The sequence below is a fragment of the Zootoca vivipara genome, chromosome 6 (genome assembly GCF_965207765.1).
Source record: "Zootoca vivipara chromosome 6, rZooViv2.hap1.1, whole genome shotgun sequence".
Classification (NCBI taxonomy): domain Eukaryota; kingdom Metazoa; phylum Chordata; class Lepidosauria; order Squamata; family Lacertidae; genus Zootoca; species Zootoca vivipara.
Genome location: NC_142589.1, coordinates 76,546,938 through 76,566,392, shown reverse-complemented (window position 1 = coordinate 76,566,392; position 19,455 = coordinate 76,546,938). Strand labels below are relative to the sequence as shown.

General features: G+C 49.5%; 1 protein-coding gene across 4 annotated transcripts in view; it reads left to right on the top strand.

Annotated features, from left to right (window-relative positions):
• Positions 1-15,042, top strand: part of EXOSC5 (exosome component 5) — a 31,070-nt gene extending 16,028 nt beyond the window's left edge. For 2 of the 4 annotated variants that reach the window (XM_088672690.1, XM_035117869.3), the window contains exons 5-6: positions 1,024-1,113; positions 14,569-15,042. In XM_088672690.1, coding sequence (XP_088528816.1) covers positions 1,024-1,113; positions 14,569-14,661 — 183 coding nt within the window. In that variant the 3' untranslated portion in view covers positions 14,662-15,042. Of the gene's footprint in view, positions 1-1,023; positions 1,114-6,935; positions 7,091-14,568 lie in introns of those variants that run through there. The other 2 variants (XM_088672689.1, XM_088672688.1) reach the window with 2 other exon arrangements.
• The last annotated feature ends 4,413 nt before the right edge of the window (positions 15,043-19,455 follow it).

Below are 19,455 nucleotides of genomic sequence, written 5' to 3'. Positions count from 1 at the left end.
TTGTTGACCTTTTTTAAGGATTTTACTCCAAAGTTGTTGAGCTTCTTTTAGGATTAAAGGTGTTGAGCTTTTTTTAGGGTTGAAGTTGTTCAGTCCTTCACGGCGTAGTGTGTTACCAACTGTTTTCATGGTGACTATGGTCCCAGCTGCCCTGAGATCATTGACAAGTTCCCCCCGTGTAGCTCTGGGCTTCCTCATCACCGTTCTCCTGATCATTGATTGCAACTCCATGAGATGAGATCTTGCATGGAGCCCCAGACCGAGGGATGTTGGCTGTTATTTTGTATTTCTTCCATTTGTGAATTATTGTACCAACTGTTGTCACCTTCTCACCAAGGTGCTTGGCAATAGTCTTGTAGCCCAGTCCAGCCTTGTGCAGGTCTACGATCTTGTCCCTGGCATCCTTGGACAGCTCTTTGATCTTGGTCATGGTGGCTACTTTGGAATCTGCTGGATTGATTACGCCTGTCGACAGGTGTCTTTTGTACAGGTACAAACGAGCTGGGATTACAGGTAAGACCTCTCCCTTACAGCAGGTGCTTCTAATCTCAGCTTGTTACTGTGAAGATACCAGGTAGCCTGACATCTGGCTGGTTGATAGGGGATCAAATACTTATTTCACTCATATTAATGCACATCAGTCTCTGACTTTTGTCTTTTGGGTTTCTGGGGTTTTTCCTGTTGTTATTCTGTCTCTCACAGCTACAATAAACCTACCATTAAAATTATGCACTGGTCATTTCTTCGTCAGAGGGCAAACAGGCAAATTTAGCAGGGGATCAAATACTTTCCCCCCTCACTGTATCTGAAGAAGTGTGCATGCACATAAAAGCTTATACCAGAAGAAACTTAGTTGGTCTATAAGGTGCTACTGGACAATTTTTTAAAAAAATTATTTCGACTGCGTCAGACCAACATGGCTACCTACCTGAATGGAGAGCCAATGTTTACCCATCCTGGCTTACAGGCTCTGGATCTTGATTGTATATCTGCAAACCTCAGGCCCTTTTGTTCTTCTTGCAGGAAGCCCAGTCGGTCCTGACATTTGCCATTGACAGCACTGAGAAGAAGGTGTTGATGTCAAGCACAAAGGGGACGTGTTCAGTGGAGCAGGTGAGTCTATAATGGCCTGGCCCAGGCCAGGTGCATTAAACCTCAGCGAGTTCAGATTCCACGCCAAAGGTTCTCTGTGTGTTTACTTGTGGGATCTGTTTGTCAGAGTCCATTTTCAATAATCTTTCAGAAGCCTTCACTGCAGTTGTAAACAGACAAGTAGCAATTTAAGCAGGATACACGTGCATTTGCTGCCCACCTCTGAATATCAGTTGCTGGGAATCGCAGGTCGGCAGGACACAATTTAAGAAGGATGTTGATAAACTGGAAGGTGTGCAGAGGAGGGCAACCAAGATGGTCAAGGGTCTGGAAACTAAGCCTTACGAGGAGCGCTTGAAGGAGCTGGGTATGTTTAGCCTGAAAAAGAGGAGACTGAGAAGAGATATTTGCCAATCACTCGTAGCCAAGTAAGATTGTCTTCCATAAACACGGTTTTAACAATGAGTCCGTAAGTGACTGTGGAGGCCAATTCTGGATCCACAGATCCAGGGAACATTGGTTTCCGGGTGGGAGTTGATCATAGTATGGATTTGCCAAGCATGCCTTCCTCTTAGCACGTTTCTCCCTTGTGTCCTGAGTTCGAGTGTCTTCAAAGCCCATGGCTGTTCTCCAACTGAAGCGCTCGCAGGCCACTGTTTCCTAGTTGTCGGTGTTTATACTACATTTTTCCAGATTTGCCTTGAGACAGTCTTTAAACCTCTTTCGTTGACCACCAGGATTATGCTTTCCATTTTTAAGTTCGGAATAGAGTAGTTGCTTTGGGAGACGATCATCAGGCATCCGCACTGAGAGGAGATATGACAGCCATCTTCAAATATCTTAAGGGCTGTCAGATGGAAGAAGGAGCGTGTTTTTTTTCTCCTGCTCTGGAGGGTAGGACTTGAACGGATGGCTTCAAGTTACAAGAAAGGATATTGCGGCTAAACGTCAGGACGCTAAGAGCTGTCCGACAGTGGAACGGTCTCCCTCGGGAAGTGGTGGACTCTCCTTCCTTGGAGGTTTTTAAGCAGAGGTTGGATGGCCATCTGTCATGGATGATTTAGTTGAGATTCCTGCATTGCAGGGGGTTGGACTAGAAGACCCTTACAACTCTATGATTCCGTGACCTGCTTTTGGACATCCCGTAGGCATCTGACTGGCTACTGTGAGACCAGGATGCTAGCCTAGGTCGGCACCCTTTAAGGGCCTGGCCTCTTCTTAACATTCTTTTGAAAGCAACAGCTTGGCTGATTTGCCCTCAGATAATAAAAGCAAAGCAAAACCCCGAAGTAAATAATAGGAATTGTAGCTCAAAGCAGGGGATTTGGGTTGGGGGAGGGAGCTGCATTTAAACTTTTAAGGCTGGTCCTCCAGGAGAACAAGTTGCTTCTTTGGGCTGCAGACAAGCAGGTTTTCTGTGCAGAACTGCTTTGCTGAGGCTTTCAGGCGACCTCTCTGCTGTAAGCAGCTTCTCAGTTCCATTTCCATTCCTTCTTGGTTCAGAGTTAATTTCTCATTCTTCTGCCTTCTTTGATCCAACCCTGATTATGCTGCTTTATTTATCTTGCGCTCTTAGGCACTTGCAGAAATATTTTTAGCATCTGCTTGCTTGGGGGGTGATATTGATTGATTACATTTATATACTGCTTTTCAGATAAGGCTCCCAAGGCAACTTAAAGAATAAAATGCTGGGGTGTGTGTGTGTGTGTGTGTGTGTGTGTGTGTGTGTGTGTGTACATTTCAAGAGCTGATGGCATGAGAACCCAGACTTGGTCTGTCCTCTTCTGCCTCCTCTCAGGGCACATTGAGCAGACCCGAGTCTATGGGATGCTGCTGCTATCCTGCAGTGGGAGCACTTAGCAGCCTGGGATTTCTACACTTGGCAGTACCTTTTCAGTGCCAGGTGAAGACTTAAAAGAAAAGAAGAGTTCACCCTAGATTGTTTAATTGTGGCTGTAGTTAAACCAGGCATCCCCAAACTTCGGCCCTCCAGATGTTTTGGACTACAATTCCCATCTTCCCCGACCACTGGTCCTGTTAGCTAGGGATCATGGGAGTTGTAGGCCAAAACATCGGGGGGGGGGCGCAGTTTGGGGATGCCTGAGTTAAACCTTTGCGCCCTTTCTCTCTTTGTTAAGCTGTCTTCTCCATACAGCTACTCTGGCTCAAAATAACAAGTGGGGAGAGATATAGAGAGAGACTGTGCTGCATAATGGTTAGAGTGTTGGACTAGGACCTGGGAGAGCAGGGTTTGAATTCCCACTCAGCTGTGAAGCTCAGTGGGTCACCATCTCTTAGCCTAACCTACTTCACAGGGTTGTTATGAGGATGAAGTGGGGAGGAGGAGGAGGAGAAGCATGTACAGTACCGCCTCGAGATCCTTGGAATATAAAGGTGGTATTTAAATGTCATAAATAAAACAAGGAAAAAATTCTGGCATTAAGTTAAAACCACCAGACCCCAGAGAGCCCCATTCTGATTGTTCATGGGACTCTGCCCATCGCTTGGCCTGGATTCTGTACGCATTTGAGCGCTTTCTCCACACAGGCCTTGGGTGCTGTTCCGCTCTTTCCTCATCGGCATTCGGGCAATGGCTTTGCCGTGCCTCACCTTGTGGCGGGGGGGAGGGGGTCCATGGCGCACTCAGGACGGAGGTGGTCAGTTACCATGGAAAATGTGGCTCGGGTGAAATATTGCCCGGAGTCCTGGGCCCTGCTTCCCTCTCGCCCCTTTGCCGTGCCGTTTTCGGCAGTTGCTCTCTGTGGGGCTTTGAAAGAGAAAAACGCAGCCTGCGGGACCCACGGGGGCAGGTGGCCGCTTCCCTCGGAAATTAATGGCTGCCGGTGGTACTAAGAAAGAATATCAGTGCCATCACCGAGGCTAGAACTGGTTCTCTCGTTGCTCTTTATTGTGTCTGAATTCATTTAAGGGTCATGCTCCGCATCTTTCTCTCTCTTTCTCATTTTGGGATACATGCGGTTGCAGCTTCCCTCAGGCCTTGACCCCTGAAGGCTGGCGGACCCCAGGCACGGAGCCCGTTTGAGCAGGCCGCCGGCCGGGCGCTGCCTCGGTTGCCGAAGCACCTGGCGCTCCTGCTACAGTCTCCTTAAATTGCTCTTGACAGCCTGTTTTGGCGGGAGCCTTGGAAAGCCCTCCGCCAGTCACGTTTATTGGACGTATCCGTCTGAATCGGCCGGGCCATCTGTCCCACCTCATCCATCACCTCTTGTTTGCTCTCCCAAGGCAGAAAAGTGAGGGGAGGGGGATTTATTCATGAAGGGATTGGGAGGGGGGGTGCGATCCAGGTATCTGCGTCAGGTAGGCAGGGCCTGCGAAGCGGGGCCTGTGTGAATTGCTTCCTCTCCTCCCCTCAAAAGACATTTAGGGAAGCCGCTTAGTATTCCGGTCGTGGGCCGCGGAGTCGTTTCTCATTACTGTGGCTGCGGCCCTGCCAAACGGCTTGGAACGCCGAGCCCGTCCTGCTCTAAAGGAACAATTATGAACGCTAATGTGCTATTGAACGGAGGTGGCAGCCAGGCGCCATTAATTAGACAAGTGTTTCTGTCGAGAGAAAGGGGGGGTGCAGAAATTGCTTTTGTTTTGGGGTGAATTCTAATCAGTTTAGTGCTTTTTTTAAAAGAGAGAAAGAGAGAGAGGAAGATGCCGAAACAGAAAAACACAAACCGTTATTTTCTTCTCTCCAAGGTTCATTTAACATACTGTGAAGCATTTTTTATGGCGAGAATTGAGGAAGCGGGAGGTGGTTGCAATTGAGTTTCTTATACAACCCCCTGTACAAATTATACCCATATAAGCCACCATAGTAATATTTATTAGCCATCGTTCCCCAGGAGGTTCCAAGGCAGGTCAGACCGAAAAACAACATTAAAAACAAATGATGATTGCAACTCGATAAGGTCCCATGTATGTATGTGTATATGTATATTTGTGTGTGCATAAAATATCAAAAACTGCAGTAAAGAAATCTGTGTCCAGCATTCTCCACAGGGTGCATAGCAAAGGTGCCAGGTGCACTTCTGTGGGGAAGGAATTTCATAACTTAGGGAAGTGATTCTCGGAGAGTGAGGCTCATTACACTGGAGAGGATGGCAAGCGTGGCAGGAAGATTCAAGGATGATCAAAGAAACATTTAAATGTTTCAGAGTGGTATGGTATTACTACAAAAGTAAATTTTTTTAAATTTGCATAATATGGATAGATACCTTTTCAAAACGAGAGCAAGAGCATCAGGTGATACTGAGGACAACCCCGGTTGTGTTTTCCAGTATATTTGCTATCAATTGTTGTGACGCAGGCAAATATTTATTGTGAAAGTGTGGCCCAGAGCACAAAGTTTGAGAGCCACTGATTTAGGGGCTGCCACAAATAATGGACTTCCCTGGGCTGCCACTCTCTGCCCGCCCCCAGCTTCTGAGGGTGGCAGAACTACCAAGAGAGTAACCTCTGCTTATTTTAACACCTGAGAAAAAGGTCTCATAGAGTTGGAAGGGACCCCAAGGGTCATCTAGTCCAACCCCCTGCAATGCAGGAATTGCAGCTAAAGCATCCCTGACAGATGGCCACCCAACCTCTGCTTAAAAACCTCCAGTGAACCTTCCGAGGTGGTGCATTCCACTGGCAAGCAGCTCTTACTGCCAGGAAGTTCTTCCTGTAAAAGAAGAAGAAGTAAAATCGGTTTTGGTGCAGTGGGTAAAGAATTTTTGATATAACATATAGATGGAAGAATGGGAAAATTTATGGAGAAGGGAATGGAAATTTATGGCTTGTTTTACTGCAAAAGAAAACTTTATGAAGATGCTATATCAGATGGTACATCACCCCCAGCAAATTGGCCAAAATGTGCAAAACCAACTCAAATTTATTCTGGAGGTGTAGAGAGCTAGAGGGAACAATGTACTGCGTGTGGTGGGGTTGCAAATAAATAGCTTTTTGGAACTTAGATATAATGAATTTTTAAAAATGTTTAGAACAACGTTTATCAAAAAAACAGAAGCCTTCCTCTTAGGTCAGGGCTCGGCAAGGTTTACCTTGCCTGGGCCGATTCACTCCAGCAGAGATGCATCTATGGGCCGGATTGCGCGGGCACATGAGCATGCCCGCCCGCGATTTCCGGTGTCTGTGTCTGCACAGATACAATTTCCAGCGCCACAGAAGTGAGTCCCCACGCCGTGCTGTGCTGGTTTAGTGCAGCACGCAGGGACTTGTCGAGCGGGTGGCCTGGTTCAGGGACGGCTCATGGGCCGGTTAAACAACCCCTGTGGGCCGCTTGTGGCCCATGGGCCTTAGGTTGCCTACCCCTGTCTTAGGTATTACGGCATCAGACATTCCAAGAGAGAGAAGGAGGATTTTTTTGTAGCAACAACAGCAGCGAGGATGTTGGTTGCCAAGGGGTGGAAAGGAGATAAAATCCCATCACTGGAGAGCCAGTGTGGTGTAGTGGTTAAGAGCGGTAGACTCGTAATCTGGGGAACCGGGTTTGATTCCCTGCTCCTCCACATGCAGCTGCTGGGTGACCTTGGGCTAGTCACACTTCTCTGAAGTCTCTCAGCCCCACTCACCTCACAGAGTGTTTGTTGTGGGGGAGGAAGGGAAAGGAAAGTGTTAGCCGCTTTGAGACTCCTTAGGGTGGTGATAAAGCAGGATATCAATTCCAAACTTTTCTTCTTCTTCAAAAGAGGAGTGACAAGTTAAACTGCTTGAATATATGGAACTAGTGAATATGACAGAAAAGATCAGGGATAGATTGACCCAAAAGTTTAAAAAGGGATGGGAGATTTATAGGCAATATTTGAAAGAACATTGTCCCCATATTAAAACTTTAGAATGCAGCCAATCAGAAGCTGCGGAAGTCGTGTCGGACGTTTGGGTTCCAAGGAACGTTCGCAAACTGGAACACTTCCTTCTGGGTTTGCGGCATTCGGGAGCCAAAACATTAGACTTGCAAGGCGTTCAGGATCCAAGGTACGACTGTGTGACTTGAGGGATAGGGAGGGCCCTCTGGCCCATGGCTTGAATGTGGCCCTCCAAGCCTCTCCAGCTGACCTATGGGACTCTCCCCAAGCCATACCCCATCTCCCTGAGCACCCCTCCTGCGAGCCCTTCTCCAACGCTTTACAAGCTTTTTCTTGGCAGGAAGGTGGAATTGAACTGTGCTCGTTCGTGCCTTTTGCTTCCCCAGAAGGGAGAGAAGAGGGGTTTGTAGGAATCTCTTGCCTTCTGCCACAAAGAGCCCTATGGTACGAAGAGAGCCGTGGTCTTGATGTTACTCCTTCTCCTTCCTGGGGGCCACTCCAGCACCCCAGGAGCTAAGGTGCCAGCGGCGAACGGCACACAGAGCCAGCATCCATCAGCAGCTTCCGAATCCTCTGCTGGGGGAAAGTTTTGCCTCTCGCAAGAGCAACAGGCGGCAAGAGCACACGCAATAAATAATTATGATTTACCTTCCATCGCCGGCATGAGCTCGGAGACACCAGCCGCATGCTAACGCTCCTGGCTTGGAAACCGTGCTGTGTAGTGGAGGAGGAGAAGGAAGGGAGGAAACCGTTTCCCATCATTTTCAGCCACAGCTGAGAGATGCCTGGTCCCCGCAGTGTTCTTGTTCTGCTTCCTCCTTCCCTGCGGCTCCTGGGCTGGGCGGGTTTTGCTTGGCTGGTTTCTGCAGCAGCACTTGAAATCTACTTCATAGGTGGCTGTCTGGAAAAAAACTGGTCCTCTGCCCACAAAAGGAGAAGGACGTGATAATCCCTTAAGTTGTGGGCGCAGGGGGTGAGACAGAGAGAGAGAGAGAGAGAGAGAGAGAGCATAACAGTCCACCATCTAGCTTCAAAAAGCCACCACCCCCCTTTATACTTCATCTTAGTTGTTCTCTTGTATAGCTTTAATTGATGGTTGTTGTCTTCATATTTCTATGTAAATAGCTTTGTGAGGTTGCATTTAATGTGGGGTGTGTGCGTATCTTTTTCTTTTGCAGCGTCTCACCTCCATCTTTGGCCATACGCCCCTTCAGGTTCTCGCCATTCTTGGTAGAGTTGGAAGGGACCCAGAGGGTCATCCAGTCCAACCCCCTGCAATGCAGGAATCTTGCCTAGATCATCCATGACAGATGGCCACACATCTGCTTAAAAACCTCCAGAGAAGGAGAGCCCACCAGTGGGAGCCTGTTCCACTGTCAGACAGCTGTTGCCTCCACTCAAGCCCTGCTGTTAGTTTTAGATCACCCACCCATCACATAGGGTGGTCATCCCTTTGGTCTTTTGAACTTGTAGGGTTTCCATGCGAACCCAGCCTTATTCCATCAGCCCAGATCACCTCTTGCCACATGTCCTGCATGTGTCCACTTTAACTTTGTGGCCTTTCTATCTTGGTCCTATCCGATTATTAGTTTTTCCGTCTTCTAATGATATTCCTAGAATTGCACGCTTTGTGACATGCTGTGATATTCGTGAGCTGTCCTTATTCATCTCTCTCATGGTCTAGTTCCACTACATATCACAGTGACATATGCCTCAGTTATATTCTGTTTGGATTGCTGTAATGTGCTTTACATGCGACTGCTCGGAAACTTCAGCTGGCTCAGAGAACTGCAGCCAGAATGTTGACGGGGGCTGGTTATAGGGAGCTGTTACAACAACTCAATTGGCTACCAGTTTGTTTCCTTGCACAATTCAGACCTATAAAGCCCTTTACGGGGCCCGTATTCCCTCATATGAACCTGCCTTGGTTCTGAGATCTTCTGGGGAGGCCCTTATCTCGGTCCTGCCACCCTCACAGACACACAAGACAGGGCCTTCTTGGTGGTTGCTCCCAGACTTTAGAACTCCCTCCTTGGAAAAGCTAGACTGGCTCCCTCTTTGCTGTCCTTCCAACTTGTTTCAACTCAGGCTTTGGGGAATTGACTTTTTTTTTTTAGTTAAAGGACTGGTGCTATACTGTTTTTATTATAATTAATGGCACGCCTTTGATTCATTTTTATTACCAATTTTATTAATGTTTAAGTGTTGATTCCCCACCCCCACCCCCATGTTTTTAGCTGGCTAAATAATGGGTGACTAATCCAGTTTGAAACAACTAGCTCTTTGGGGGTTGGCTATACTGTCTGTCACCCAGCACAGAGCCATGCCTGCATTTCTTCCACCCATTGAGACTTAGGTGCTTCAGAACGCTCAGCTCAGAGATGCCTGTCAGTCCAGCGGAAGAAGGCCAGGGAGGAAATTAAAACAACCCCTTTGAACTTTCCCGATAACAGCTTCTGGGTGACACCGTGGCAGATTTCCATCAAATTTCCTTGCATTTTAACAAACGGCACAATAGCTAGATTTGGGGTGGCAGAGCCGAGGTCCAAATGTGTCGGTTGGGTGGCCTGGAAGATTTTCATCTCTTGTTGCTCTGATTACATCACCCTTTGCCTTAAGCCTGTGCTCTAGGTCTTTGCACTCCCCTCCATCATGCTTTAATAAAACTCTTTGTCACTTGGTGTCTGTCTCTGTCTCCTATCTCGCTTTTTCACCTTCGCCCTCTTCCCATCAGCTTACCTCTGTGGCGTGCCCCTCTCTTCCGCTATGTTCTTCCCCCCTGCTAAGGAAAACCACTTCTCATCCCCCACCCCATAATTTGAGGGGGACAAGCTCTCGGGGACTCCCGTTTTCAGCACAGCTTTCTCTCAGCCCTCCAGTTTCAGCTGGCTAGCAGGCCACGAGTTTGACCTACCCGGAGGCCTGATCTGCTACACCTGTCTGAATTTAGACCAGCTCCTGGAAGGAGCACAGTAGCTGAGTGGGAAGAGAGAGGTATTCTTGGGTGCTGAGGGCAGAGGTCGGAAGGGCACATCTTGTATTGCCTAGTGTGAAAGGCTCCCCGTTCCCTGTTTCTTTATAAAGGACCCTTCCCCTATTTCCCCCCACTCTTCCACCTTTGCAGAATTGAGCCCTCGCTTCACATTGCAGGGGAAGAAATAAGGAAGTTTCTATTCCTTGCCGTTGTGAAGATAGGCTTGAAAGGATGTGGGCCATAGAACATAGAATCATAGAGTTGGAAGAGATCACAAGGGCCATCCAGTCCAACCCCCTGCCAAGCAGGAAACACCATCAAAGCATTCCTGACATATGGCCGTCAAGCCTCCGCTTAAAGACCACCAAAGAAGGAGACTCCACCACACTCCTTGGCAGCAAATCCCACTGCCGAACAGCTCTTACCAATGTCTTGAGATTTCCAGCCATGAATGCCAGTGGGAAACAGGGCTTTAGCATCCAGGCACTGAGCAGAAGCAGGAATAAATTGCACAGAATTGTTGAAACTGTGGCAGAAAATGAGAGTGAAGACAAGTCGCATTATTCAGGTTTCCTTGACATGGGATTCGGGTGACTTTCACACAGCCTTTTAAGAACAGACGAGCCTGCTGGAACAGGCCAAAGGCCCACCTAATCCTGCGTCCTCTTCTCCCAGCGGCCAACCAGATGCCCGTGGCAAACCCGCAAGCGGGACCCGACCGCAAGCGCAGACTCTTCCCCTCCTGCGGTTTACGGCAGCTGGTATTGAGAAGCACTGCATAGCCGTCATGGCTGATGGTTTCCACTCCATTGCTTAAAGCACACCAGACATGGTTTTACAGCTGCGTGAGGGGGAAAACTACAGCTCCGGGGATTCCTTGGAAGTTCTTGTGCTTTTAAAACCAGCGCTGGGCGTGCATTAAGGGTTCAGCGTGGATCCCTCCTCAGCGTCTAAATGCGTGCCATGCATAGCGGAGATGTGGGCGAAAGAAGCAAAATACATTTGTGGGCTGGGGGAGAGGCTCCTTTGCGAATCCTTTGCCTCTCCCTCCTCAGAGAGGCCTTCCTGGCACTTTGAGGCCTGCCCCTGTGCGTTAACCGTGGCAGCCGAGACGCTTCAGAGGAAAGAACGGGAGGGCGCGCTTACTTCCCTCTCCCGGTGCCGCGCTTCGTGTGGCGAGCGTGCCTGCTTGCGGAACACGCCGGAAGATTGGTGTGATGTCGTATTGAGCGAGAGGGCCGAGCCGGTTCCCTTATTTGTAGCCGTTTGTCTACGTTCCAGCTCGCCGCGCCCGTAAATCACTTTGCGAGATGCAGCTGCCTCCCAGCGCACGCCACGGCCTTTGCCGACATGCGGCTTACGACGTCGAAGCAGGAGCTGCCACGTGCACCTCTGCCGCTGCTGCCCTAGCCCTGCCACATGCGTGCCAGGGCTGGTAATTGAGTTGGGAAGTCCCCCGAAGGACCTGACAGTCCTGGGCAGGCAGCTTGTCTGCCACGTCAAGTAAGGGAAGAGAGGAAGTTGAGATCTCTATCCTTGTTTTTGTGTGTTTTGAGGTTTGGACACCTTCCCCTCGCATATAAATGGACTAATTAAGACACGAGGAACGTTGGTGGGGAGCGTGGCGGCGGCGGCTTTTGACCCCCCCATTCTTCACAGAGGTCGCTGGGGGGGGGCGAAGCAGCGCTGAGGTTTAATTGGCCTCAGGGAGCTGGCAGGAGACGGATAGCAAGGCAGGATTTTTCCTTTCTTGCATCTGATTTCTTCTTCTTTTCCCCCCTGGCCCCCGGGAAAGGCCTTTTGTTGCTCAGGCTTTGATAGCTCCCTGCCTTTCTCCCTGCTGAGATCCTGCCTCTCATTCTCTCTTTCTGCACCCTTTCTCCCCCACATAAAAACCCCCTCGCTTTCTTCTCAGCGTAACTTTTGTTCTCTTCCTTCCCCATCTATCCTTGGTTTGCTTTCCGTCTGCCTGGGGCCGGAACTGGCTAGGCAGCTGCGGGAAGCCAACAGTGGGCTTTGCAAGAGGAGGCTTTGATTCATTCTGTTGGGAGCTGGGCACTGCATGCTGCCCAGGACCAGTTCCCATCGCTACAGAGCAGGAGGCAGGCAGAGCAGTATGCGCAGGTGTCAAGATCTGCTCTGACTGAGGGAGCCCAGCCCAGCCCAGAACTATATGTACATAAAACAGGTGCTAGTACAGGATCACCTGATTGCCTGGGGGATTCCCCTCAGAGCCAAATCTAGTTTCCCTGCTTTTGATCAGCAGTAGCCTTGGGACGTAATTAGGGCTGGGCAAATATCATCACCACAAACTGGTTCACATACATAATCACAAACTGGTTTGGAGTCTGTATTGAGATGTCGGTTTCATAATTTTTGACCTGGCAATATATCGCAAATCATGGTGTGTGTGTGTGCTATGCAAAAATCACAAGGCGGGGAAAACCATGAAGCCAGCCAGTGCTTCCAACTTACTGGTAGCTCCATCCTTATTCCAGACATCGTGATACAGTATATTGGTATATGGCAGTGATATATCACAATCTTGAAAACCAGATAATCGGCCAGCCCTAGACGCAATTGATGCCTCCTTGGCATGAGGCCAGGCTCAGGGTTCATACCGGGCAGTGTGGGGCAGTGGGTAGAGTGGGGCCACCTATTCAAGTGTTTGCAGCAGATCCGATCAGCCTCTTGCCTCTCCAAATCATCTTTGCATCATTCCAAGCTGCTGGCACTGCAGTCGGTTTGTTTGTCAGAAGATCTAGGTCCAGATCTTTTTCCTACTATGAAGGTGATAACGATTACTTAAACAGTGGTACCTCGGTTTACAAACACAATTGGTTCCGGAAGTCTGTACTTAACCTGAAGCGTACTTAACGTGAAGCGAACTTTCCCATTGAAAGTACAGTCATACCTGTCCCAATTTCAATGGGAAAGTTCGCTTCAGGTTAAGTACGCTTCAGGTTACCAATTGTGTTTGTAAACCGAGGTACCACTGTAATGGAAAGTGGATTAATTCGTTCCAGACGGGTCTGCGGAGTACTTAAACTGAAAATACTCAAACCGAGGCGTACTTAAACTGAGGTATGAGTGTAATTGGTTCTGGAAGTCTGTACTTAACCTGAAGCATACTTAACCTGAAGCGAACGTTCCCATTGAAAGTAATGGAATGTGGATTAATCCGTTCCAGACGGGTCCACGGAGTACTTAAACTGAAAATACTCAAACCGAGGCGTACTTAAACCGAGGTATGACTGTATGTACCTGTCAACGAAAGCAACTTACATTAAAAAGAAAAAAATTCCAGAGGTAACAAAGACAACAAAACCAGGAGTGAGCGAAAGCTAAAACACTCGTCCAAAGTACGTACTTTGGGGAACAAATCCTGCCCACCCCACTTAAAGGATGAGTATGAAAAAGGAGAGGAGCTTTTGAAACAGGTTGCTCTGTCTGTCAGCCTAACCCACTAATGGCTACTGCTGATGATGGCTGCATCCTGGCTCCAGGGTCAGAGACAAGATGCCTCTCAAGGCCAGTTGCTGGGGGAGAACAGGGAGAGAAGGCTGCTGTGCTTCTGCCCTAGCTTGTGGGCCCCCTTCAAGGGCCTGTGGGAAGGCAGGGGGCTGGACCAGATGAGCTTTTGGTCTGGCCCACTAGGGCTCTCCTTCCTTCCTAGGGAAGCTGTGATTTAGAGGTTTCAGGTCACTCGGAACACCCTGCGAAAGTGTAGGCATGACGAATAGTCAATGGGCTTACTTGAACTATATCCCCGAAGGTGGGAGGAAGCTTTTAGGTGGATTGATGCATGTCTGAGGACAGCTCGCCGCGACCCTGAGGCTGCAGAACAGTCTCCTTAGTAACCTGTTTGGGAGCTACTCTTTTAATTCAATCTGTGCCTCCAGTGACATCTTTCTGGCCCCAGGTATAGACTTACCTTCCCTCCCTCCCAGGCCTTTGATGGACCGAGGTGGCACTGTTTTGTTTGTGCTGCTGCTGCATGTTTTCAGACGGGCACAAAACGCTCGGAAACCATTGGATAACAAGTCTAATCATAAGTAATAAAGCCATTGTAAGGAATATAGTGCTCTGGTGCATTGCTGCAGGGGAGAGTCTGCTGGAAACATCAAGGGCAAGCATTGCCACTTGCCTTGCCTGACACACACACACACACACACACACACACACACACACGTACACACGTGTCTGGGAGATGGGCAGGGATTGTTTTTGCTGCTATTTAGGTGTTTTGTAATTTATCGTCAGGCATTATTTCAGCATCTGTTAACTTGAGGTGTTTCTTTGCCCTACCGGTGTGGTGTTTTGTTTCATAGCTGTTAATGCATCGTCTTGAAACGTTGCCATACTTTGTGTTGTACGTTCTTGTGAGCCGTTTTGAGCACGGTTCTGCCTTGGAAAAGCAGCCCACACACGAACTCATGATGATGGCAATGGTCGATTCCAAGGGCAAACCAAAATTGTAGGAGCTGGGGAAGCTGAAACTGACTGCAAGTTCCCTCACAGACGAGAACTGACTGCCAAAATCTCTTCCGTATGCCACCTTCAACAATGCTGTCGCCCTTGAGTGTGCTATTATGGCTTTTTTGGGGGGGAGGGGAACCCTTTCCTCTCCCCCAGATCTTTAGGGACCCCTTCCCCTTCCAGCATAACCACCTTTCTTCCTCTCCACAGCTCCAGAAATGCATTGCCACTTCCCAGCGAGCTTCTGACGCCATCTTCCAGTTCTATCGCGATTCGTCTCACAGGAAATACTCCAAGTGGTGACTCTTCACATGCGCATCCCGCCCCCCGCAAGTGGAACGGAGCAGAGACTTGACCGCTTAAAAAATGATGCTACGTGGCGTTGGCTGGATCAGCGCCGCCTCCCCACCCACCTCCAGCCTTCATTCTCGCGCATCCTTTGCTCCAAAAGGAGAGGTGCCGTTTGATCAGGCTGCCGTTAACAGAGATTGTGGAACGAGCTGTGGGTTAAGATGGCAGGATCCTGAAAAAGCTGGGCCTTCGTTGCCGCGGGTTGCGTGCTGTGCTGTGTGGTGCTCCATATCTGCCCTCCCTGAGCACATGGGCTTCCAGCTCTCTCACATTTTGATAAGTGTGTGTCTCCCCCCCCCCCCAATCCCCAATAAAAGACATTGTTTCCGCACAGATTGCGAGGTGGCTGTCTGTCAGCTTGGCCTAGTTGTGAAGCAAAGTTCTTCCTTTTGGATCCTCTGCTCTCCGCTTTGCCCAAAATAGGTGTTTTTTTGTGTGTGTGTGTGGACATTAAAGAACATGTTTTCCTTTTCTTTTCTCCCCCGCCCCCGACTGTGCTATAAACTGTCTTCGCCTACCCTAATGAGGCAGCGGAGAAAAACCTCTCCTGTTTGAAATCTGCAGGCACCCGTGTTGCCTGCCATCTGACGTTTCCCTCAAGCAGTTCATAGGAAAGTTGGAAGGGACCAGAGGCAGGAATCTTTCGCCCAACGTGGGGCTTGAACTCATGACCCTGAGATTAAGAGCCTCATGCTGTACTGACCAAGCATTCCCTTTTGAGTCAGTGACAAGCCAGTGGTTAGAGCATTGGACTCTGGTTCGAATCCCCACTCGGCCACGAAGCTCACGGTCGCACACTTTCTCAGCCTCGCCTACCCAGAGTTTTCCCAGAGCGAGGCTCACCCTTTGCACTCCAGGTGTGCTGACCCCTGCAGTTTCCCCGAATGTGGGAAACTGGACTATATCATTTGTGGTCAGGGGGGCGAGGTGTGTGTGCTGCCGTGAGCATAATTCATAATAATACGAATGGCGCTGCAAATTGGAAAAACTTAGCCTAGCTGCTTCCAAAGTGCAACAGCTGGAATGAGCAATTGGGGCCTTGGGTAGAGAAAGGAGTTGCCACCAATGGCTTCTAGCCATGATGACTGGGCTCTGCAATCTGTAGCTGGAGGCAGCCATGCTTCTGAAAACCACCTTCTGCTGCCCTGCATAATGCCCTTGAAGTTTGGGTATAGAACTCCTCCTCCATTGCAACCGTCTTTCAAACACTCTGTGCACCTCCGCCATTGCCCAAGCCTTACAGTCTCCAGACTTCATTGCTCCCACCCAGACTGGGATGGTGTCTGTGCGTGAGACAATGCCTGGATTTGCCCCCACCGTTCTCCATTGGATCCTGGCACACCCTTGCTGCTCCCACCAAGATGCACCCACCCCTTGCCATTCTCATACATGCCTTGGACCTAGCATATGATGGAGACGTAGAGCTCTGCGCTCTCCCCGTGCTCATTCATATTCTGCGGAACTTCCCTGCTTGTTTTTAATTTTGCAGTTTGGCAGCCGCCAGTGGGGAGAGCGCAGCCCCTGCCAAATCAGAGCTTGGCAGATACTTCTTCATTGCCTCCCTCTGCCTCAGAATGCAGCAACGTGTTGGTTAAGGTCGGGGAGCAGGGTCAGGTTTGTGAAAGGCCTGCCCCCTTCATCCTGGGCTCAGATCGGTGCTGCAAAAGTAGAGAGAGACTTGCATTGCGCCCCTTCCTGCCCTCAAAGGATTGTTCCCAACCAGCCGACCTTTCCTCCCAGAGCTGGCAGATACTACTTAATAACCATTTTAATATGGCACTTAGTCTTTTAATCACCGGCCACCCCCACCCCCACTTTGTCCTTGCAAGGTTACAGCACGTTCTTAGGAGAACAGAGTCCTGTGTTGCTGGCTCCTGAACTTTGGAGCTGGTGGGGGGGGGGAGTGGGTATTTTGCAGATTTACTGGACAGCTTCTCAGCCAGATCTGGTTTCCTGGGGAAGGGTCAGATCCCACTGTTTGCCACCTCAAGTTCCTCTCCTCATCCTTCCCTTCAGACAACTGGCAAGAGAAGCAGGGGGAGCTGCAGAACATAGAATGGCAAGAAGAAAAAGCAATTAATGGAAAAAAGTAGTCTGGCTTAGGGAAATTGCAGGCTGGGGTTTGACCTCTCCCTCCCAACCCATCCCTTCAAAATGCCCTGGTTAGCTGAAAACTCTTGTTTGCAACCTCAGCATTGCCGTTTGCATCTCGTGTTATCTAGAGCAGTGTTTCCCAACCTTGTGCCTCCAGATGTTTTGGGACTACAACTCCCATCATCCCTAGCTAGCAAGACCAGTGGTCAGGAATGATGGGAATTGTAGTCCGAAAACAGCTGGAGGCACAAGGTTGGGAAACACTGATCTAGAGAGCCTTTCTGTTGCTCTTTTCCCAGTGCTGCTTGCAGACTTTCCGTCATATATTTTTACACTGCGTGTATAATCAATGAGGACTAGAAACCTGCCCCCTCTTTTTTTTTTTTTAAGAGGAGGATTTGGGCTGTTCAGCAATATAGATTGATTTCCCAGTTATGTGCCTGTGGAACAGAGCCAACCAACTTGTATTCGCATCGTGTGAGGGGTTGGCTCCTGGGCTTTCCGGAGGCAGCTCCCGCTGTGTGGTTGCGAAGCTGTAACATCCGTCTCCATCAGGTCACTGTAAATTACGAACGATGGGGCTGTCCTTGGGTTAAGTTCCTGGCAAAGCCTGCTACCCCCCTCCCTGGTCTCTTTCCCCAAACTCTTCCCTCCTCCCAGAGATCCAGCCAGCCGCTCTCTTAACCTTCACCAGCTGCCCTGGGAAGAGGCAAACGGCCTGCTTTGATTAATGAGCCTAATTGAGTTGATGGAATGATCTTTTTTTATTATTATTTCCCCCACCGGTGCTTTCTGAGAGGTCTTCATCGTTTCCTTATTTAAACCAGCTGTCCCTCTGGAAAAATCCCCGCTGGCTTCGAAAGGGCAGCATAGCATCACCACACATGCATGCGCAAGCAACCTCCTCGTGTTTCTCCCCCCCCCTGGCCTAAATACCCTCAACCACCAACTCCTCTTCCTCCTTCTCCTTCTCCTTCTCCTTAAAGGACGGGGTGACCTCGTCTCCCCTTTCCCCTAGTACAAAGCAAAACTGTTCCCAACCACTGCACTCTGCCTCCTCCTCTCCGCAATGAATATTCAATCAAGGCTGCGCTATGTATTATTTCCCAACTCTTTCTGCCCCATCCCCACCGCGACCTCTTTGGGGAGGAAAATACTGATATTTTAATTTGCAGGCTCCATGGGGCAGGTGTGCGGTGTGTGTGTGACAGATGGAGGGGATCAAAGTGAGAGCGCTGTCACTCAGGCTTCCTGCGTTTGGAGAGAGGCGATGGAGGCCAGACGCTCGTCCTTCTTTGCTCTCTTTTCAATTAGGCAGGCTTCGTCTGATTCGGTTTCCTCTCTTCCCCCCTCAAAGGCTCTTGGGTTTCGATGCCAGATTGGCTTCTGATCTGCCTCTTATTCATTAGGCAGCAAATGCAAGAGCAACCGAAACCACCTCCGGTCATGCGCGGGCACAGCCACGGCTGCTGCCTGCCGCCTCCCCGAAAAATGGACCTTGGCTTGCCACCCTGCGATCCTGCCTAGAGGCTTGTTACTGCTCGCTTGGCTCCTCCTGACTTTTGGAGCGGGGAAGAGGCTGCGAGCGATAAATTCCACCCACTCTCTTTAAAATCTGCCGCATGCTTTGAGTCAGACCGTCGACTGTGCCAGCCCACGGTGGTTCTGTCTCCGAGAGATGACAGCATTGCAAGGGGGCAGCCCTTGCAGCCTCCGTTGAGGACGAAATACTGAGTGCCCGAGTGATTTGTGGGTCCAGTGGGGGATCCAAGCAGTAAATGTATATTTTTACCTCCTGCAATCTTGGTTACACAGGCCCAGAATCGAGCACCTGGCTGTTTTCAGAGAATCCTAGTTTTCCTTTTATCAAAGCAATCATGTTTCTAGCCCTGGAGTGAGCAGTTGGGGAGCATGGACCAAGGGGCAGTAAGGAAAATTCATTGGCAAAAAGATGATGGGGTGCTGGCTTAAGAGCATTTAGAGGCAAATTCAATAGCGGATGCTCATAACTAGTGGGATTTGCATCAAAATGTTGCAGCGTTTGGAGTGTTCCTGTTCACTGTGCCGGCCAGCTAGCTAGCTGACCTTTCTTCAGCATACTCCATTCCGTTCCCCCTACCAGCCAGTTTCTGCCCCTTCCACAATCATAATTCTGCTGCCGCTGAGCATCCTCTGTCTCAGTTGAGTTGTTTTGCCTCTCCCTCCACCCCACTTCAATTTTCTGCAAAGCACCCCAAAGAAAAGCCCTGCTGGATCAGGCCAAAGGCCCGTCGAATCCCGCATCCTGTTTTCACAGAAGCCCCCCACATGCCTGTGGGAATGCTGATCACTGCAAACGCAGCTGGCAAACAGAGACACAATGCCCCTGACAGTGAAAAGACTCCCTTTTGACATCATAAGAGGCGATAGCCACACCTGGACGTCAGGAATCTGGTCAGAATAGCTGATTGGAACCTCCATGTACGGATGCAGTATATCAGACGAGGATAAGGAACAGGCGCCTCTCTAGGAAGCAGGCTTTACTTCTGTGCCAAGAAGGGAAGAAGCAAGCTCAAGAAATTTTGTGTCCGGATTCTCACTTTTTGAAATATGGCAACACTAGTTAGCTTCCTCCTCCTCCTCAGTCTCAGTGTTGCCTCTGATACAGGGGTC